This window comes from Xenopus tropicalis, chromosome 2, assembly GCF_000004195.4.
Source record: "Xenopus tropicalis strain Nigerian chromosome 2, UCB_Xtro_10.0, whole genome shotgun sequence".
Classification (NCBI taxonomy): Eukaryota; Metazoa; Chordata; class Amphibia; order Anura; family Pipidae; genus Xenopus; species Xenopus tropicalis.
Genome location: NC_030678.2, coordinates 155,986,934 through 156,007,416, shown reverse-complemented (window position 1 = coordinate 156,007,416; position 20,483 = coordinate 155,986,934). Strand labels below are relative to the sequence as shown.

Here is a 20,483-nt window from a genome sequence, read left to right as displayed (position 1 = left end):
GCAGCCCTTCTGAAAACCGGACTGTCCACGTCAGAACCGGACAGGTGGCAACCCTAAATAACAGATTCCCCCTATCTGTCCCTTTAGAAATAATTAGCTCTGTCTAAACAAGCCTCCGTTTTTCTAAAGAACCAGGAAGTTGAAAGCAGAAAGTACTTACATGGTGTGCCCTTTTTAGTTCTAAAAAAACACAACTTGCGTGTTCATAAAAAATATTGTTTTCACAAGCCCTATTTGTTGATTAAGCCTGCAGACTGCCTTTAATTGGTTGTTCACCTTTGAGCCAACTGTTGATGAATGATGTAGAGCGTACTATTTTTGTATTATTCGTTTTTTGAATTATTTAATTTGCGTTCAGCACCTCTCCAGTTTGAAATTTCAGCAGTCATCTGGTTTCTAGGGTTCAAATTCCCTTAGCAACCAGGGAGTGGTTTAAATGAGAGACAGATAAGTTTATAAGGGAGGGCCTGAATAGAAAAATAAATAATAAAAAGTAACAATAACAATAAAACTGCAGCCTCATAGATCAATTGTTTTTTGGCTGCTGGGGTCAGTGACCCCTATTTGAAAGTTGGAAAAATTAAAGGTGTAAAAAGATCCGTTCGCTTGGCGGGTGGGCGATATCGGGAGAATCCAGGCTAATTTGATTGTTTGGCCCTGGGGCCAAACGATCGAATTATAACGACAGGGATAGGCAAAGTCGCTTGGCTCGTTGATGCGGTCCCCGATCCGACTAGATTTTTAAACCTGCCCGATCGAGATCTGCCCAATTTCAGGCCAGATATCGGTCGGGCTGTCCCGTCGGTAGTGCCCATACACGGGTCGATTAGCTGCTAAGAAGTTGCTTAGAATTGGCCATTCTATAACATACTAAAAGTTAACAAAAAGGTGATCTACCCCTTTAACATTCTCTATGGATAACAACAGCAGCTAGACGTCTGCAACAAGAAATGTCCTGCGTACACATTGAGCAAAATAAAAAATCCTAATTAAATTGAAATACACACACACAAGTGGCACACAGGGCACCTGCACTGCTAATAAAGTGTGTTGTATCTGTTGATCTGCATAGGCAAGTTACACACGGTGCGGGGAATGTTAGAAAGAGCTTTCATGGTTGGGCAGCAGGGGATATTTTCTTAGGCTTGGCTGCCTGGATCACTTTATCTCTAACTGACTTGCCCCTGAGGTATATATTACGGAGAAAAACACTTCAGTTCGGCGCTCGGAAATTGGTCACAAGAAATAAAAGCCCTTTTCTTCTTTGCCTTGGTGAGTCAGTTACACGCTGAATGAAAGCTACAGAGAAAAAAATGTCTTTTTTAGGTCTCGTTCCTAGGTTGTACGCCTTAGCCAATTTGTCAGCACACTTGTTCTTGTCACAATCACTGAGCTGGAACATTTTCAGTCATTCTAATTGTAATTCATTGCTGTTTTTATTAGAACTGAGTTTCACTACAAACGTGCGTGTCCATCACAATGATCTGAATATATAAATCTAGGCTTCCAGTCATTTTTTTGACCTGTCTTTCTATAATATCCATTATTTCATGGCATAAATTAATCGGGTTTTTTTCATTACCCTTATCCCAACCGACACCCTGTTTTTTAACCTTGGGTGCTCAGCATTCTTTGACTTATCACCAGGGGTAAATACATACTGAGTTGTAGTCCAACAACATCTGGGAACCAAAGGTTAAGAAACAAGAAACTAAGTGGCAAAATACTACTTAACTTGGAACCCACCCAGCATACCCAAAGCCAGTGTAGGACTGGGGTGTCCACAACCCACTGGGGCTGCCACTTCAGGGTCCCCCACCCAGTCATGAACTCCATCAAAAGCTGCCACACGCTGTGTTGCACTCCTTCTACTTGCACCCACCCCAACCCCCACCCTGTGCACTCCACATTCCTTTTATTTGCAGACGCTTATGGGGTGAGGGTGGAACACCCAAGTGTTGGGGCACTGAATTTATTTCTAGTTTCCTGCTGGCCCAGCAGACCCTGCCCAAAACCATTAATGCCGCCCACTATCAACCCACCTGCACCACAGTCTCTGCAAAACCACCCTCCACCATTGCTTGGTAATCTTCTTGCTGATTGCTCTGTCACCTTCCGCTTTCTTCCCCCACATCCACTGTTCCCCCTGCAATTGGACCCCATGGTACTGCATCCAAGGCTTTTCTTTTTTTTGCCTGCTCATTTTATACCTGGCCCCTAGTTCTGGCCCTGGAAAGGATCATGTGGTCTGGACACATGGTTATGGTCTCACTGAACCCATTCACAGAATAACCCACCTTCTTTATGGAGGTATGGGACCTGTTATACAGAACGCTCGGGACCTGACAAGGGATCTTTCCATAATTTGGATCAGCATAATTTGAGTCTTTTAAACATTCATTTAATCATTAAATAAACCCAAAAAGGATTCATTATATCTCAGTTAGGATCAAGGTACTGTTTTATTGTTGCCCAGGGCGTAGCAGGACGTGGGGGGGGGGGGGGGGCAACAACATCAGACCTTTCATCTGCTATAACTTTTGCATAAAGTCCCCCACATAATACAGTACCTTGTACTTGATCCCAAATAAGATATAATTACCCCTTATTGGGGGCAGAACAATCCTATTGGGTTTATTTAATGGTTAAATGATTCCCTTTTCTCTATAATAATAAAACAGTACCTTGTACTTGATCCCAACTAAGATATAATTACCCCTTATTGGGGGCAGAACAGCCCTATTGGGTTTATTTCATGGTTAAATGATTCCCTTTTCTCTGTAATAATAAAACAGTACCTGTACTTGATCCCAACTAAGATATAATTACCCCTTATTGGGGGCAGAACAGCCCTATTGGGTTTATTTCATGGTTAAATAATTCCTTTTTCTCTGTAATAATAAAACAGTACCTGTACTTGATCCCAACTAAGATATAATTACCCCTTATTGGGGGCAGAACAGCCCTATTGGGTTTATTTAATGGTTAAATGATTCCCTTTTCTCTGTAATAATAAAACAGTACCTGTACTTGATCCCAACTAAGATATAATTACCCCTTATTGGGGCAGAACAGCCCTATTGGGTTTATTTAATGGTTAAATGATTCCCTTTTCTCTGTAATAATAAAACAGTACCTGTACTTGATCCCAACTAAGATATAATTACCCCTTATTGGGGGCAGAACAGCCCTATTGGATTTATTTAATGGTTAAATGATTTCCTTTTCTCTGTAATAATAAAACAGTACAAGATATAATTACCCCTTATTGGGGGCAGAACAATTCCCTTAATTTGGCCATGGAATGCCTCAGTGAATTTTAATATCCTTATATTTTGCAACAGGGGGTACATTATTATTTATCTAATACACAAGAGCCATGAATAATCTGTACATTATATAGAGCCATTGATATCCTGTAAATTATATCCTTACAGATGGTGCTTGGTGATGCTATCACTTATAATCGGCGCTTAGTGATGTTGTTTCTGTCACATGACTGACTGAAATTTGTGTATTATAATAAATAGTGTACACCCTGTTGTAAAATATAGGGGTATTGTAAGTCACCTTTGGTCTCATGCTTTTATACAGGTCATGAAACTCCTCGGTGACTTACAATACCCCTATATTTTACAACAGGGTGTACACTATATAAACTATGCTTATGAAGTTGTGAGCTAGAACTTGTGCAGAATGATATCACTTGTATCAAATGACTCCTTAAATTGATGCATTAAGTTATCATGTCAACTGGATGTTCCATGCCTTAAATGTTGTACTTCTTTTCAAGGACTGCCTGTCTCTGTCATGGACAGTCTCAGCCAATTGACTGGCTCAGTAATGATTTATAATGATACATATATAAAGTGAACTCAACATATGCTATGTATATTTTACACACTAGGTAAAGCCTATTTCATCACTATACACAGTTTTAAAACAAATTACAAATGAACTAAAATTAGTGGAACAGAAACCTCTCCCCATCCCTTATGGTAACGCACGAGATGACAGATTTTTTAATTAAATCCATCAGTACCTCGGAATGACAGATTTATTTTGAAGTTGCTCATATTTAGTCTATGGCGCGATTGTGTGGTCTGTGACTGGGAGTTGAACTAAGGCTCATCTGTTGCTTGTGGAACTTGGGTCTTTGTGGAGTAAACCCAAATAACAGACTTATTCTAAGTTCTTTATATGTAGTTTAGGAAGGGTGATGGGGAGGTCTTGCCCTGGTAGGCTCATCAACAGAATCCCATAAGCCACATCTACATGGAACACCACTAGGTAAAAATGTCTCCAGTTTTGTATTAGGGAAGATTGAAATTAAAAGAATAAAAATATTTATTTCATAGGAAACTTGCAGATGATTAAAATGATGGCTCTTCTTATTCTGTGGGGGGCTTTATGCAAAAGTTATAGCATATGAAAGGTCTGATGTTGTTGGCCCCCTCCCCGTCCTGCTACGCCCTGGGCAAACACCCCTTCTGCCCATTTATAAAAACTCCCTTTGTCTAATGTGTTGCTACTTAATACTTTCCCCTTATTTTTATTTCATGGAATGAATAAACTACCCAAACATTTCTGCAACATTATTCTCATTATAACATTTATCAATGGACAGCAGTGAACAAAGAGTATGACCCACAGTCTGCTGTGGGTTTTTTCCATGAAGTTCATCAATTCAAATTAACACTGAAAGCCCAAACATTATGTCAGGCCCGTGCCCTTCAGATACACTGTGAGACGTGTGTCCTCTCAGCTGCTGTTCAGTTTAGCACTAGACTTTGTTCTCAAAGTCTCAAATTTGTTCAAGAGCCCCACACAACACCTATCACTGTAACCTGTTCCTTCAAAAAGTATGAATGAATACCATTTTTATCTGCGGAAATCAGCTAAATAACAGTTCTTCTCTTTCTGCATCATTGAAATCCTGGCAAGGGAGGAGGGACTAAAACAGTGACGTTGCAAATTGTAAACACTTTTCCACAGCTTACAGACAGCATACAGTAATTCCATAACCCATAATGCATTGCACTGTGATGTTCCTTTCCTTATTGATGTTTGCAGGGGAATGTGGGATATGGAGGATGCAGGCTGAGGAAATGTCCACTACTACACAAGCCAGCCAGATCAGCAGGAGAATAGGGGGCCAGGTTTAGGTAACTGTTCCAGACCATATCATTACATCAAAAATCATGAAATGGCTGCACCTTTTTTAATTAATATTGGAAAGTTGCTTGAAATTATGTAAAATTTTCAAAAAGCTAAAGTTGTGTTTGGGTAGAGTTCCCCTTTAAAGGCAAAATGGGAAGGTACAGGCAGTTCTTTATAGATACATGTACAGTGGAGGAAATAATTATTTGACCCCTCACTGATTTTGTAAGTTTGTCCAATGACAAAGAAATGAAAAGTCTCAGAACAGTATCATTTCAATGGTAGGTTTATTTTAACAGTGGCAGATAGCACATCAAAAGGAAAATCGAAAAAATAACTTTAAATAAAAGATAGCAACTGATTTGCATTTCATTGAGTGAAATAAGTTTTTGAACCCCTACCAACCATTAAGAGTTCTGGCTCCCACAGAGTGGTTAGACACTTCTACTCAATTAGTCAACCTCATTAAGGACACCTGTCTTAACTAGTCACCTGTATAAAAGACACCTGTCCACAGAATCAATCAATCAAGCAGACTCCAAACTCTCCAACATGGGAAAGACCAAAGAGCTGTCCAAGGATGTCAGAGACAAAATTGTAGACCTGCACAAGGCTGGAATGGGCTACAAAACCATTAGCAAGAAGCTGGGAGAGAAGGTGACCATCAATCGACCTCGCTCTGGGGCTCCACGCAAGATCTCACCTCGTGGGGTGTCAATGATTCTGAGAAAGGTGAAATAGCATCCTAGAACTACACGGGAGGAGTTAGTTAATGACCTCAAATTAGCAGGGACCACAGTCACCAAGAAAACCATTGGAAACACATTACACCGCAATGGATTAAAATCCTGCAGGGCTCGCAAGGTCCCCCTGCTCAAGAAGGCACATGTGCAGGCCCGTCTGAAGTTTGCCAATGAACACCTGAATGATTCTGTGAGTGACTGGGAGAAGGTGCTGTGGTCTGATGAGACCAAAATAGAGCTCTTTGGCATTAACTCAACTCGCTGTGTTTGGAGGAAGAAAAATGCTGCCTATGACCCCCAAAACACCGTCCCCACCGTCAAGCATGGGGGTGGAAACATTTTGCTTTGGGGGTGTTTTTCTGCTAAGGGCACAGGACAACTTATTCGCATTAACGGGAAAATGGACGGAGCCATGTATCGTGAAATCCTGAACGACAACCTCCTTCTCCTGAAAATGGGTCGTGGATGGGTGTTCCAGCACGACAATGACCCAAAACATACAGCAAAGGCAACAAAGGAGTGGCTCAAGAAGAAGCACATTAAGGTCATGGAGTGGCCTAGTCAGTCTCCGGACCTTAATCCAATAGAAAACCTATGGAGGGAGCTCAAGCTCAGAGTTGCACAGAGACAGCCTCGAAACCTTAGGGATTTAGAGATGATCTGCAAAGAGGAGTGGGACCAACATTCCTCCTAAAATGTGCGCAAACTTGGTCATCAGTTACAAGAAACGTTTGACCTCTGTGCTTGCAAACAAGGGTTTTTCCACTAAGTATTAAGTCTTTTTTTGTTAGAGGGTTCAAAAACTTATTTCACTCAATGAAATGCAAATCAGTTGCTATCTTTTATTTAAAGTTATTTTTTCGATTTTCCTTTTGATGTGCTATCTGCCACTGTTAAAATAAACCTACCATTGAAATGATACTGTTCTGAGACTTTTCATTTCTTTGTCATTGGACAAACTTACAAAATCAGTGAGGGGTCAAATAATTATTTCCTCCACTGTATATATATTTATACAGTTGGACTGCAGTATCTCCACATGGACTAAAAGCAACCAAGACGCAAGCAGAGAACATAGGGCAATATAAATATATTATATATAAATAACTGTGGCACAGATCTGGAAGATGGCTTGGGTGGGAAAAAATATTTCATTAATTATGATCATACATAAACATTTTACAGTTTTACACCTGCTGTATTAGAATTATTTTTTCTTTCAAGCTGTGGTTCACATGCTGAATAAAAAGAATACTGTCATTGTTGCCAGCAAGTATGATCAACAGATACAAGGGCCCAGCAAAACATCACTGAATGAGGAAAAAAAGCACCCGTGGGGATTTTCAGTTGATCAAAATGTCTACATATGTATGTATGTACGTATGTATAACTTTATTTATAAAGCGCCACAAGGGTACGCAGCGCTGTACAATCTTACAGAATACAAAATTACACACAGGGAGGACAAGTGATATAATAAATAAATACAGTAAATACATATATGTATATATATATAAGTGCCATGTGGTATGAGACACAGTGGAAAGGAGGTCCCTGCCCCGTAGAGCTTACAATCTAAGTGGTTGGGTAACATACAGCCACAAATTGGAAGGTAAGAGTGCATCATATAAATAACTACTATCTATTTGTATGTGATGCAGTCATTTCCCATACAACATATACCTGAGTATGGAGTGGTTGCTGTTACCTGGCAGCAGATGGACCTTAGGGGTCATTTATATAGACCCTAGACACAACTGCAAGACCAAGCAGGGAGCAAATGTGCCACCCCCTAGCGCTCATTCCAAAAGCATTTCTGTTTAGGGTCTGGCTGCACTGGTTGCCACCTGATTTACCAGTCAAGGCCGGGGCCGGTATTACAAATTTACCAGCAATGTACTTGCCAGTAAATTCGTAATGAATAGTCAATCCTCCCCAGCATGCCTCTGACCTGCCCCTTCCCATCTCTAATCCACCCCTTCCTAGCCCCCACATTCTCACCAAAACTCCTGCAACTGTGCAACACTTCCCGCTTGTGTCATAACTCCGCCTGTCTATGAGAAAACCCCACCCACCTGTCAACCTGCCCCCTGGTGGACCTACCTTCCACCCCAGCCGGTATTTTATTTTAATCAAAAGATGGCAATCCTAGCTCTGTACCTTGCGGTGGATAAAGATTCCAGTGCAAGGAGCGGAGCATTTTCAAAAGCCCTGTCTAGCACCCACCATTGCTCCCCAGATTACATGTGTGAATGACACCCACGTTAGGAGATGGGAAAGGGGACAACTATGTACTTAGGCCTGCCCCTTCCGGCAATTCTCCTATCTGCAGGGCACCCAATGAACCATTTTTCTTCATTTTGCACCCTGCCCTGGAAGTAGTAAATAACCTGGCCAGACACACCCAGATAGTGTTGTCAGATACAACCTTTTGTACAATAATTATGCCATGAATGTTGTTCATGTAGCAATTAGTATAGATACTGGTATATATAGTTTATATATGTGAGTGTATAGATAGGTGAGTATAAGTGTGCATATATGTGTACTGGGGTTTAGGTGGAGGGGCTGGAATTGATGGATTTTGGTCTATTTTCAACCCAACTTAACTATGTATGTAACTATTTTTATGGGTTCAATGGGTTTATAAACCAAGCCCTTTGAGAAAGTCCTGCCAATAAAAAATAACAGGCAGGGGTGGGCCAAGTTGGCTGGGTGCCCTAGGCAACACGGCCAGCCACCTTGTATGTGGTGAGAAGCATTTGTGTAGCTAAGATAGTGCAAACTAGGGGTACCTGCCTAAGGCCCCCCTATCACTGTGCTTTAGTCAGTTGCCTCTTCTGTCTACGCCTAATTACAGCCTTGATCACAGGGCACCATGCTATCAGCCCTGCTCCCGTATACAGTTACTGCAAGGCATTTATCAGAAAACTTCTCATTCAATCTATCATTTTGCCATAGGTTATAATTATTTATATAAGTTAGGGCGCATGAGCACCCTAAACGAAGATCTATAAATGTTTTAATAAATTGTAGTCATCACTGGTCAAAAAAATGCAAGAAAAAATGATTGGACACAGATTTGGTACTTAATATGCCTTGATCAAATGTTATGTTATGAAAATAAGCCCCTTAGTGATATGTATTTGTGACAAAGGCTCAGCAGAAACCATTTAGAAATTGAAGGAAGCAAGAAATTTCTTCTCAGCATTCAGAGTGAAAGATAGAAACTCTTTAAAAAGTAACATCTGGTTGCATTTGCCTTTCCCATGCGAGATGATCTTTACTTTCTGTTCTGTTCATAATAAAACAGGTTCTATAAAATGATTGTTCTCCTCAATTTGGCTGTCAAGCATTTTCTGTCGTCCACATTTCGAAACCAAATCATTTTACAAGGTGTGTTTTTCAAGCCATAACCCAAGGCCATTTAAAAAAAAAAAAAATACATAAAATACAACAATGGTTTCCGAAATATAATGTAAATAATTCATTTTCCTACCTGCAGCAAATGACAGCTTTGCAGGAAAGCGCCAGATCGAGAAAGCTCTGACGAACCTCAAATGAAAGCGCGTATTTTAGCGTTTGCCCGTCGATGATTAGAGCAAGGTCGTTTTCTTTGCCAAGCCCATCGCCAAGGTTTGTACAGTGATTAGTCAGTGTTGACCTTGTTGCCTGAAAAACCGAAAATTTGAAATGCAACAAATTATTTAATGCAATTATGGAAATCAGTATTAGGTAATGTGAAAAAACAAACGCTCGAGCTTGAACATGATAGGTTACCCCTTCTTAAAATTCAGCCACCATAGTGGGTGCCAAAACAGATGTTCTAGCAAAGCCAGGTTCCAGAAGCCATGATAGAGCTACCTGTGTTCAGTTTGCCTCGCTATCTTGGAACCGGCTCAAATGTAGGATTTGCAAGGAAGGGAGCCAAACAATTTGAGAAATAAACAAATAAAACATTCCTTTATTTTAAATATTTTGTCTCCGCGAAAAGCCGCGGCCGAGTCTTCCCAAACAAAATGAGTTCTGGCGTTTGGTTGTTTCTTAATCCAAACCTGAAACCCCCTGGAACATTTACCCACGTGCAGCGTGCACCCTTGAACACATAAATATTGTTACGTCAATAAATATGAGCCCTGGCCCCTGTTTGTTGTGCTTGACTTGAATCATTTCTGCTGCTTCCTGTTATAACAAGTCTAGACCGTAATCATTCCGTCGACATTTCAGGCTTCAAAACCCACTATTTGGAGAGATCATGCGATAAAGTTTCCTATAAACTCGTATTCTTTGATCATTTAGAACGTTCACTGCTAATTTGGTTCTGGGTGTTTTCCTAAGAGAGGGAATCTTTTTACTTTCCATCCTCTGTGTAAACAAGATCATTTTAGTGCATGTTCAACCACTGTAATGTACTGTTGTAAATCTATGCAGCAGAGCCCAATTTGTTGACAGGCAAAGAACTGGAGTATCCTGAAAGCGAGTTCATGTGTGGTCCCAGCTGCGCAGTCAGTCTTGCTACTGCTCCTGCCTTCAACCAACAAGAGCTTACAATATGCGAGATTTCAAAAGAAAAACCTTTGGGACATAACTTTGAACTTTACAAACCAATAATGAATCTTTATCTGGGAAAATATATTGTGCTGCACACTACCTCCCTCAACAGCAACAAGAAAAATCTTTGAAGTCCACAATTCAAACTGTTAAAGTCAACGCTTAAGGATAGTTCCCCTTCGAATCAACTTTTAGGATGATAGACAGTGATACTCTGAGACAATTTGCAGTTGGGCTTCATTTTTTTTTGTAGTTATTTGTTAGTTAATTTAGCTTTTATTTAGCTTTTGCTTTAGCAGCTCTCCAGTATTTCAGCAGCTATCTGGTTGCTCAGGTCTTTTGTACTTAATCCCAACTAAGATATAATTACCCCTTATTGGGGGCAGAACAATCCTATTGGGTTTATTTAATGGTTAAATGATTCCCTTTTCTCTGTAATAATAAAACAGTACCTGTACTTGATCCCAACTAAGATATAATTACCCCTTATTGGGGGCAGAACAATCCTTTTGGGTTTATTTCATGGTTAAATGATTCCCTTTTCTCTGTAATAATAAAACAGTACCTGTATTTTATCCCAACTAAGATATAATTACCCCTTATTGGGGGCAGAACAGCCCTATTGGGTTTATTTAATGGTTAAATTATTCCCTTTTATCTGTAATAATAAAACAGTACCTGTACTTGATCCCAACTAAGATATAATTACCCTTTATTGGGGGCAGAACAGTCCTATTGGGTTTATTTCATGGTTAAATGATTCCCTTTTCTCTGTAATAATAAAACAGTACCTGTACTTGATCCCAACTAAGATATAATTACCCCTTATTGGGGGCAGAACAGCCCTATTGGGTTTATTTAATGGTTAAATGATTCCCTTTCTCTGTAATAATAAAACAGTACCTGTACTTGATCCCAACTAAGATATAATTACCCCTTATTGGGGGCAGAACAGCCCTATTGGGTTTATTTAATGGTTAAATGATTCCCTTTTCTCTGTAATAATAAAACAGTACCTGCACTTGATCCCAACTAAGATATAATTACCCCTTATTGGAGGCAAAACAATCCTATTAGGTTTAATCAGTGTTTTGTAATAGACTTAAGGTATGGAGATCCAAATTAAGGAATGACCCCTTATTCAGGAAATACCAAGATCCCAAACATTCTGTATACCTGTATTTGCATGCCTTTAGGTAGGGGGGGTATGATGCTGTGCTTGAGTCACATACAGAGGGAGGGGACTGCAGAAGTACAGAATAATGTGGTGTGGCTGGGTGTGGTAAAAGTGCAATGTGAGCACAGAAAAATGTTTCCCCTGGGATGTTTTTTTCCCCCACCAATGAAATTTTTTCTAATTTATTATAGTCTAAGAAAATACACTTTTGGCCTCCTCAAATTGCTCTCCCATGCAGACCTGGTGTAAACCCATTGTACCATATAGAAAAATCTGTGTGTGTAATTTTTAACTGTGTGTATGTTTATATAATATGTCATATTAGTTATAATCAATGTATATAATAATAGATGTCTGTATATATATATATATATATACATAAATTTCCAAGTAAATGCCGGCACTCACGTATAGATAAGTTGCTGTTGCCTGGGTGCAGGTCCAAATAATGTTGAAGGTGTTTGAGAGAGGGTCAGCACTCACAGGACTTATATAAAAATTATTTTTATTAAAGAGGAGGCTAACATTTCAGCTAGCACTCTAGCCTTTATCATACTTTTTTGATAAAGGCTAGAGTGCTAGCCGAAACGTTAGTCTCCTCTTTAATAAAAATAATTTGTTTATATAAGTCCTGTGAGTGCTGACCCTCTCTCAAGGACCATATATATATATATATATATATATATATATATATATATATATATATATATATATATATATATTATAAATAATTGCACATATTATATACCACAGCATAAAATGTTTACATTACATATATTGTACCAACATATAATAATAAGTACAAACTAGGGATGCACAGAACCCAGTTTTTCGGGTTCGGCCAAACCCCCGAATCCATGTTAAGGATATTAAGCATATGCTAGTCAGTATTTGGAAGGGTTAAATGTCGCCGGGCTTCACGTGTGGTGAAAAATTTTACACTTCCGGCAACATTAATCCTTACAAATCCTAATAAGCATATGCTTATTAGGATTCATATTCGGTTTGGCCAGGACCGTGGATTCGACCGAATCCGAACCCTGCCAAAAAAGGCTGAATCCTGGCCAAATACCGAACCAAATCCTGGATTCAGTGCATCCCTACTACAAATATAATCTTAGCACTTTATAACTTGCTATTTTTCAGGCATTTGTTTTTATCACTTTAATTAATACAGGTATGGGATCCCTTATCCGGAAACCCATTATCCAGAAAGCTCCGAATTACGGAAAGCCTGTCTGCCATAGACTCCATTTTAATCAAATAATTCAGAGTTTTAAAACTGATTTCCTTTTTCTCTGTAGTAATAAAACAGTACCTTATAATTGATCCCAACTAAGATATAAATAATCTTTAATGGATGCAAAACAATCATATTGGGTTTAATTAATGTTTTATTGATTTTTTAGTAGACTTAAGGTATGGAGATCCAAATTACGGAAAGACCCCTTATGCGGAATACCCTTGGTTCCAAGCATTCTGGATAATGGGTCCTATACCTGTAATAATAAAAAGACTAAACCAAGCAAAATCAAACAAAGAATCGAAAGAAACAGAAAAAAAAAGAGCATTACCAAACAGTACCCGCATTTTTAAACAAAATGGGCAACAAAATGTACTTTTTACTTCTTGAATTAATTGATTGGTTATAACAGTTCACGGTTTTTCAAAGAACTTTATTTGATAGGAATACTGTTATTGTCCAAGGCTTCTTTTCTTTCTCAAAAAATGTTCCCAAAAGGTATCTGCTTTAACTCTTTCACTGGAATAGGTTTGTGTTATTCCTTGCACACCAGTAAGTTACATCATACTGCATTGTAACATGGGAAGGCTTGGTACCTCCTTATGCTTCTACAAAACCAGTGCTCACTTGTAAGGAATAATCTCTTCCCTATAATAAGGCTGTGACGTTCAACGCTGGCAGTTGTGGGCCAATAATTAGTGCCAGACGGGTCTGTTTGCGTGCGTGCGTCTCTCATATAAACACACAGAAATGAGGCACGAGCAGTGAGGTGGAATGCTGCAGGCTAAAATACCAAAATTCGAACCTCAAAGTATTCTTCCTGGAGAGGTTCGAGGGTTTGTAATTCCAACCATATGTTGGCCCAATAAAGAGGTATAATTCAGACTCTTTCTCAAGAAAAGGCCTTTATAGCAACAAATCCTTTTCTCTCTTGCAACATATAAATAAACACTATATCCCTTTCCAAAAAACTGTGCATGTCTCCCTAACATACAGATGGAACATGGGGTACTGCAGGAAACCATTCCCATATCATCCACTGCAGCACAGTCTTTGCGCTTCCACCCAATGCAGTATATCTATTACCTCTGCACGATGAAGAAGTGGCTAGCATTGTTGCAGTGCTGAAATCCTGGGTTCGATTCTGACAAGTTGACTATAACTATATTTCCCATACTTGCATGAGTTCCTTCCCACAATCCTAAAATATACAACTAGGTAAATTGCTTAATTATAAAACTGCCTATAATGTGTCTGCAGAGATGCCGATCTTACACGCAATGACTACACCCCATTACAATCAAGCACGCCCCTTACTCTGCCCCCATTAGGAAGTATAAATTCAAATAACTTAGGTTTTGCGTGTGCGTGAGTAAACACCACTGGTGATGGACTGGTGTTACACAGATAAAGGATGATAATACTACTTATAGATTGTAAGTTCTAATGATAGGGACCCATTAGTTCTGAGAGCAGCTTGGCTTCCTAAGTGTTTATATTATAGAGTGGCAATGAAAACACTCAAGGGCTCATTAATACTATTAGGCTCACTATTGGCAAAAATGGGAGAAGAGTTGCATCCATTGGAACACCATGAGGAGATTGTATGTATATCCATGGCACAATAATATACGCTCAGATCCTTTGCTCAACACACACAAACAGATCATATAATCATATATGAGCAGCTTTATGAGTTGGCAGATAACTGCATCAACATGATTGGGTGCCTAACCAACAAAATCAAAGCATTAGTAAGCATTAGATCTGGAACCCCAAAAATGAACTGAAGGTCATACAATTCAGTTGGACAAGGAAACTTATGGCCAAAATGAAGAAAGGGCAAGCTGCAATCATTTAGTTGAACAAGTGTTCTCCATAATCAGTAACAAAATAACAAAAAGCGCCCCCACATCATTGTGCCCTAGACACATACCTCTTCTGCCTACCCAAGTCCTGGCCTTGCAATAGAGGGCTGTTTTGGGCAATATGGTGCCATGCTTTGGGTACCAAGCAATCCTTTTTTTTACCATAAGCCACATTTAAATATAAAAAACTCAGGGAGCAACACAAGCAAGAAAACATTTCCTTGGTGCCAAATATGGACTGTGATTGGTTATTTGGTAGCCCCGTGCGAATTCAAAAATAAGCACCTGCTTTGAGGGCACTGGGGCAACATTCAAGGGGTTGCTGAGCAACACTGGTTGGGGATCACTGATATAACGTAATCATGTGTTTCATTGCCCTTACTGTGATGGACATTAACTTTAATATCTGTTAAGAGGGTTATAGTCCTATGATACTGAGAAGCAAGGAGCCAAATACAGAGAAAAGCAGAGCAACATACAAACAGAAAGAGCCTGAGGGACAGATAGAGAACAAGACAGACGCTTGCCAATTTCAAGCATTGGATTTTGCACTGAGCTATAAATTAGATTTAGTAACTACCAAGAAATAGTTTCAACACAAAATGTGCTGGATGACCTTTGCTGTATTTACTGCTCGCGTAATGACAATCATTTTTTTCCCAAGCAGATCTTTTCAGTCAAGCGACCGGCCAACGATTCTTCATTGTTTTACTTGATTTGCGCTGATTAAATCTTTACAAGTTTACAGTAAAGTGCATTAAACAGTTTCCTGATGTTTGTTTGGCACACGTTGGACACTGCTAATCCAAACATTAGCATAAACCTTTCAACATTACATTAGCCACACCAAAACAAAGAGCGCTGTATGTATTCTGACGACTACCGAATACGTGAAGATTAAACACTGAGCACTTATAGACAATATCAAACATTGCCTTTAATGAGCACATTGTAGGGCCAGACAAAGCTGCCTTTTACACCAAAATTGCAACATTCCATTTCTTGTAACACTTTTGCTCCATGGAGACAAATGGCTTCTAACAGACGGAAAACATGAACATGTGAGCTAATTTTTTAGGATTTGTTTTCGTTCTCATTAAAAATAAATGTTGTATACAATTCGCTGCAAAGTAGGGAGAAGGGCAGTTGCTTTCACGTTCTGGCGGCCTCTGTACAGTAAATAAAGTTCACAATTGATGCCGTTGTAACAGTAATATATACAGGGCAGGAGTGCATCCATCTGCATACTGATGTGCTATGTCGCAATGTGTTTCCCTGGAATATGTGGCAGTTTCCCATTGAGATTTGTCATAAAACAACTGCTACAACAAAAGGAAAACCTTAGCTCCCACCATAGTAATATAAGTCCATTAGGTATGTTACATGTACATGAGAGTTTAAAATATACACTGAAATACATCTTTATATATGTCACTCTCTGACTGGAGAGACTGACGATCACAAGAATATAACGGATGATATAAGGGGTCACTTACACCAACTGGGGGTAGAAGTGCCAGGGCAGTAAGAAGAGCAAGAGTGGACTTCTAATGGGGTTATGTACTAAAGAGCACTAAGTGTGCCCTGGGGCAGTAACCCATAGCAACCAATCAGCAGGTAGCTGGTTTACTGGTCACCTATTTAAAAGAAAACACTGCTGTGGGTTAGGTAAGGATAAGCCCCACTGCAGCCTGCATCCTCTGTCTGCTACCTAACGTGTGCGCCTGAATAACACACAAGGTAAGGGATGAGTAGGGGGTTATATACTTGCCTTTCCCCACCCACCCCTCATGAATACATTGCTGTTTAATGCAGGCAGCATTGTATTCATGGGGTAGCCACATCTTTCCATGCTTCGGAACAGAAACAATTCTTTATTGTGTCCAAAGTGAAAAATAAATCACATTGCACCCATTTTTTACACTTTGCATACTGCCTTCCTATTAATAAATGACCCCTATAGCCTTCCTCCATGAAAATACCAAATTAAATCTATATCCTCCTACAAAGATGCTCATCTCAGCTCTGACCCCTTGCCACATGCTTCACACTGCAAATCCCTACTGGCAGGCCCAGACTGGCAATCTATGGATTCTGGTAATGCCAGAGGGGCTGCTGTAAGATGCCATAGACTGTTGCTATTTATTGGGCTGGTGGGGGCTGTCTGGGCCTCTGTGTTGTTGAAAAGCTTAGGCCTATTTTGAATCCCAGTCCGGGCCTGCCTACTTGGGTTTTGTTGGGACTGGCACAATCATTCTATAGGGTTGGAGTACAAATGTAAACAGCCCTCCAGCCCAAGGAAAGGATCATGGTGCCTCCGGCCCAGTATGACCACTGGCTCCAATGTAAGCCTGGTCAGAGTGTTAAGATAGGGTAACTGCTGTTGGGCTGAGGAGGACATTGTAGTGTTGCATGACCAGTAATAATTCCATGTTATTTATAAGGGAACAAGATTAGAAACAGGATTCTCTTGGAAATGACTTATATCCCATATGCCGACACTCTATGGATGGGTAGTAGAAGACCCAATACCTGTGCAGTGCAATTTGACATACATATTATACCACTGCATCTCGCTTCACACAAAATAGTACGTACATTCAATGTTTTTAATATTTTCCAAACACTTTACTTGTAACATAAATGTTCAGCTTGTCCTAAGAACCTACTAGATGTTAATGGGTTAGGATGGGTGCAGTCAGGCGTTCCTAATGTAGTAAAATACTGTGGGTTTCTTAAACCAAGCAGAAAGATCAGAAGAACCGGCTCTACTTCCACAATCTCACATATGTTAATATCATTTCCCAAACGGAAGGTAATTTAATAACACTTAAATTGCTCAACCATACACTTAAAGTCCAAGAGCCAATTAGCATCAGAAATTCTGTAATTCTGCTGCTGCTGGTAATTTTAGACAATAACACTAGACCGGGAAAAACACTGCTTTTGATTGTACAACTAGAGAGCTTTCTTTAACTGGAGTTGTAATCAACATTATAAAAGGATACCCTCTTTTCAGCCCCAAAAAGATCAGAGACAAGAGAGAGAAAGGCCCTCGGTTCATTCATTCCCTCTGCTTGTGTTTCTTCTGATTAGCAAAGAGCAGCTCCTGCAACTTTTTATAAGTCTGGCCCCTCTGATTAACAAGGAAAGATTAGGCAAATTACAAAAGAATCTCAAACCATTACAAATTATACTGAATTCCCATTTGCTGCAGGAAGTAACATTTGGATAACAATGAATGTACTTTAGGTTTTTTTTTTCCCGTTTCAAGTTCTTTATCAGTTGCCCCCTCCGGAAAAATAAATGAAAGGGAACCATTTCTGTGTTCCGTCTTTTATTTCCTACTGTAACTTGGCACAGTCTGGAGTGAATTAAGCTTTCAGCTCCATCAGCTTTTCTACTTGTAAATTGGACTTGCACTGATGGAGCCCTTTCACTGCATCACCCCTCCAGAAATGCAAAAGTGAAAGAAAGGTAAGGAATAACTGTCTGACCAATTCACATACATGGGCAGTAATACAATATCCATCTGGTGGATACTGTGATGGGTTGGCTTAAGTATAGCCACTTTAAAGCAGCCACCATAAGCCATAGTTGTGCAAAAACATATACCCACCAATGACAGCTCATCATCAACAATACAAATCACAGTAAAGTTGTATATGTATTAAAGGACAGAGTAAAGGTCCCCATGCACTATAAGATCCGCTCGCTTGGCGATGTCACCAAGCGAGCGGATCTTCACCCGATATCCCCACCTACGGGTGGGCGATATCGGGTAGCAAGTAGCTTAAAAAAAAAAAAATCCGATCGTTTGGCCCTGGGGCCAAACGATCGAATTACATTTGCGGCCATGGGGCAGTCGGTTCGGGGACTGCATCAACGAGCCGATGCGGTCCCCGATCTGACTGGATTTTCTAACCTGGCCGATCGAGATCTGGCCAATTTCAGGCCAGATATCAGTCGCCAGGCCGCTCGGTTCTGCCCATACACGGCTGATTAGCTGCCGAATTGGTCCAAGGGACTGATATCAGCAGCTATAATCGGCCTGTGTATGGGGACCTTAACACTCCATTATATTAAGATAGTAAAACTGATATATTTAAAAGCTGCCACATTGAGGGAAGAGCTATATGCTTTATAACAAAAGAAGATAAAAGGACCGACAATGTTTATATCCCAGACGAGAAGGGTTTCAACTTTATGGAGACAATTCATGGATAACTGTATCTGCCCAGAGCTTGAGCCTTTATGCCTTTTTCTGGGTAAATTATATGTTCATAACTGAAGCAGACATTTTAAAAACAAATCCATGAAAACCTGTTATTTAATCAAGCCCACAAATATGGTCTATATTAGGGATTTCCAAGGTTTTTTACTCATGAGTGTTGGTCAGTCATACAAACATGAAAAAAGTTCTTTAGGGGTGCCATATAAGGGTTGTGATTGGCTACTTGGTAGTCCCATGTGGAATGCTAGCCCGAAGGAGGCTCTACTTGAAGTAAAATGATGCCTCTTGCCTCCAAGCTAGAAATGCAAAAATAGGCACTTACTTTGAGGCCACTGGGCGCATCATCAAAGGTGACAGTGAGCAACATGTTGCCCCCGAGGCACTGGTTGGGGATCACTGGTCTATATCATATATAGTAGTAGCAGAACTCAGGTTGGTAGAATCTCAGGTGGCCAAGTAAGATGTGTGGTATGAGCAGACAGGCCCACTAACATGTATACTTCAGAATATGTAGCCTACTAAGTGTCATAAAGATGCCAGAAGAGTTGAGATTGCACATTAAGGAAGGGATGAAAGGAAGCTGGGGAAACATATGAGAGGTGGGCAGCTCATAACAGAAGCAATTCTGTCAAAACCCAGCACCTGGGCTACAAGGCACCAAAAGAAATACAAGTAGCAATCGTTCATCCTTAAAAGGATATGTATAAATAAAATATTGCTGGTCTCTGTGAAAATATCACATAAAATAGCCCACATTCATATTAACAAGGTGTTTTTCTAACAATAAGTGTCATTGGAATGAAATGGAAAAACACCATTTTGAGTTCGGCACACAAACCCAGGACACATATATATATGCGAGGTTACATCCGGTGGTGTAGTGTAACTGAGCTGGGCCCCCTGCAAAAAATATATATAGATTTGTTTGAGCCAGGACAACAATCACAGTATTTTGAAATGATGCTGAAAACACGAGCACAGGATGTTTTCAATTTGAAGAGATTTTTTGTTACATGTAAGATTAGTAATTTTCTTCTCTAAGAGCACCATTAACATCTCCTATTTCATGAGCCCTTTTACTGTGTAATAATATGATATTAAAAAGTGAAACGTACATAAATACGTTAAATCCATGTAGGTTATTTCCTTTCAACATACAGCTGCAAAATAAATGCCTTTGCTCGGAATCAGCGCTCCATCTAGTGTGGTCTCCCGAAGCACCGCACATCTTGTTAACTTACAGCATCCTTTACATGTAATGGTGCATGGCTCATTTAGGTCCAGCATGTCACAGATATGGCGTGAAAACTTACGGGAGTTTATCAGGCTAATTACGTACCGAAAGATTTGTTTAATATGGTGTCCCACATGTGCCAACTAAGCTCAGCGGGCTCGAATAGTTTTATTCATGCTGACACTAAGTTTTATTTGAGTTGTTGCCTTTGATTAAGATTAATGTGCTGAACATGTACAGACCGGGGAATATAAATGAATCCTGAAAAGAAAA

The 20,483-nt window shown here is 39.9% G+C and overlaps 1 protein-coding gene across 3 annotated transcripts in view; it reads right to left on the bottom strand.

Moving 5' to 3' along the window:
• atp8a2 (ATPase, aminophospholipid transporter, class I, type 8A, member 2) overlaps window positions 1-20,483 on the bottom strand; it is a 379,342-nt gene that overhangs the window by 222,358 nt on the left and 136,501 nt on the right. For all 3 annotated transcript variants that reach the window (XM_031897248.1, XM_012957935.3, XM_031897249.1), the window contains one exon: window positions 9,403-9,575. In XM_031897248.1, the coding sequence (XP_031753108.1) occupies window positions 9,403-9,575 (173 nt within the window). The remainder of the gene's footprint in view (window positions 1-9,402; window positions 9,576-20,483) is intronic.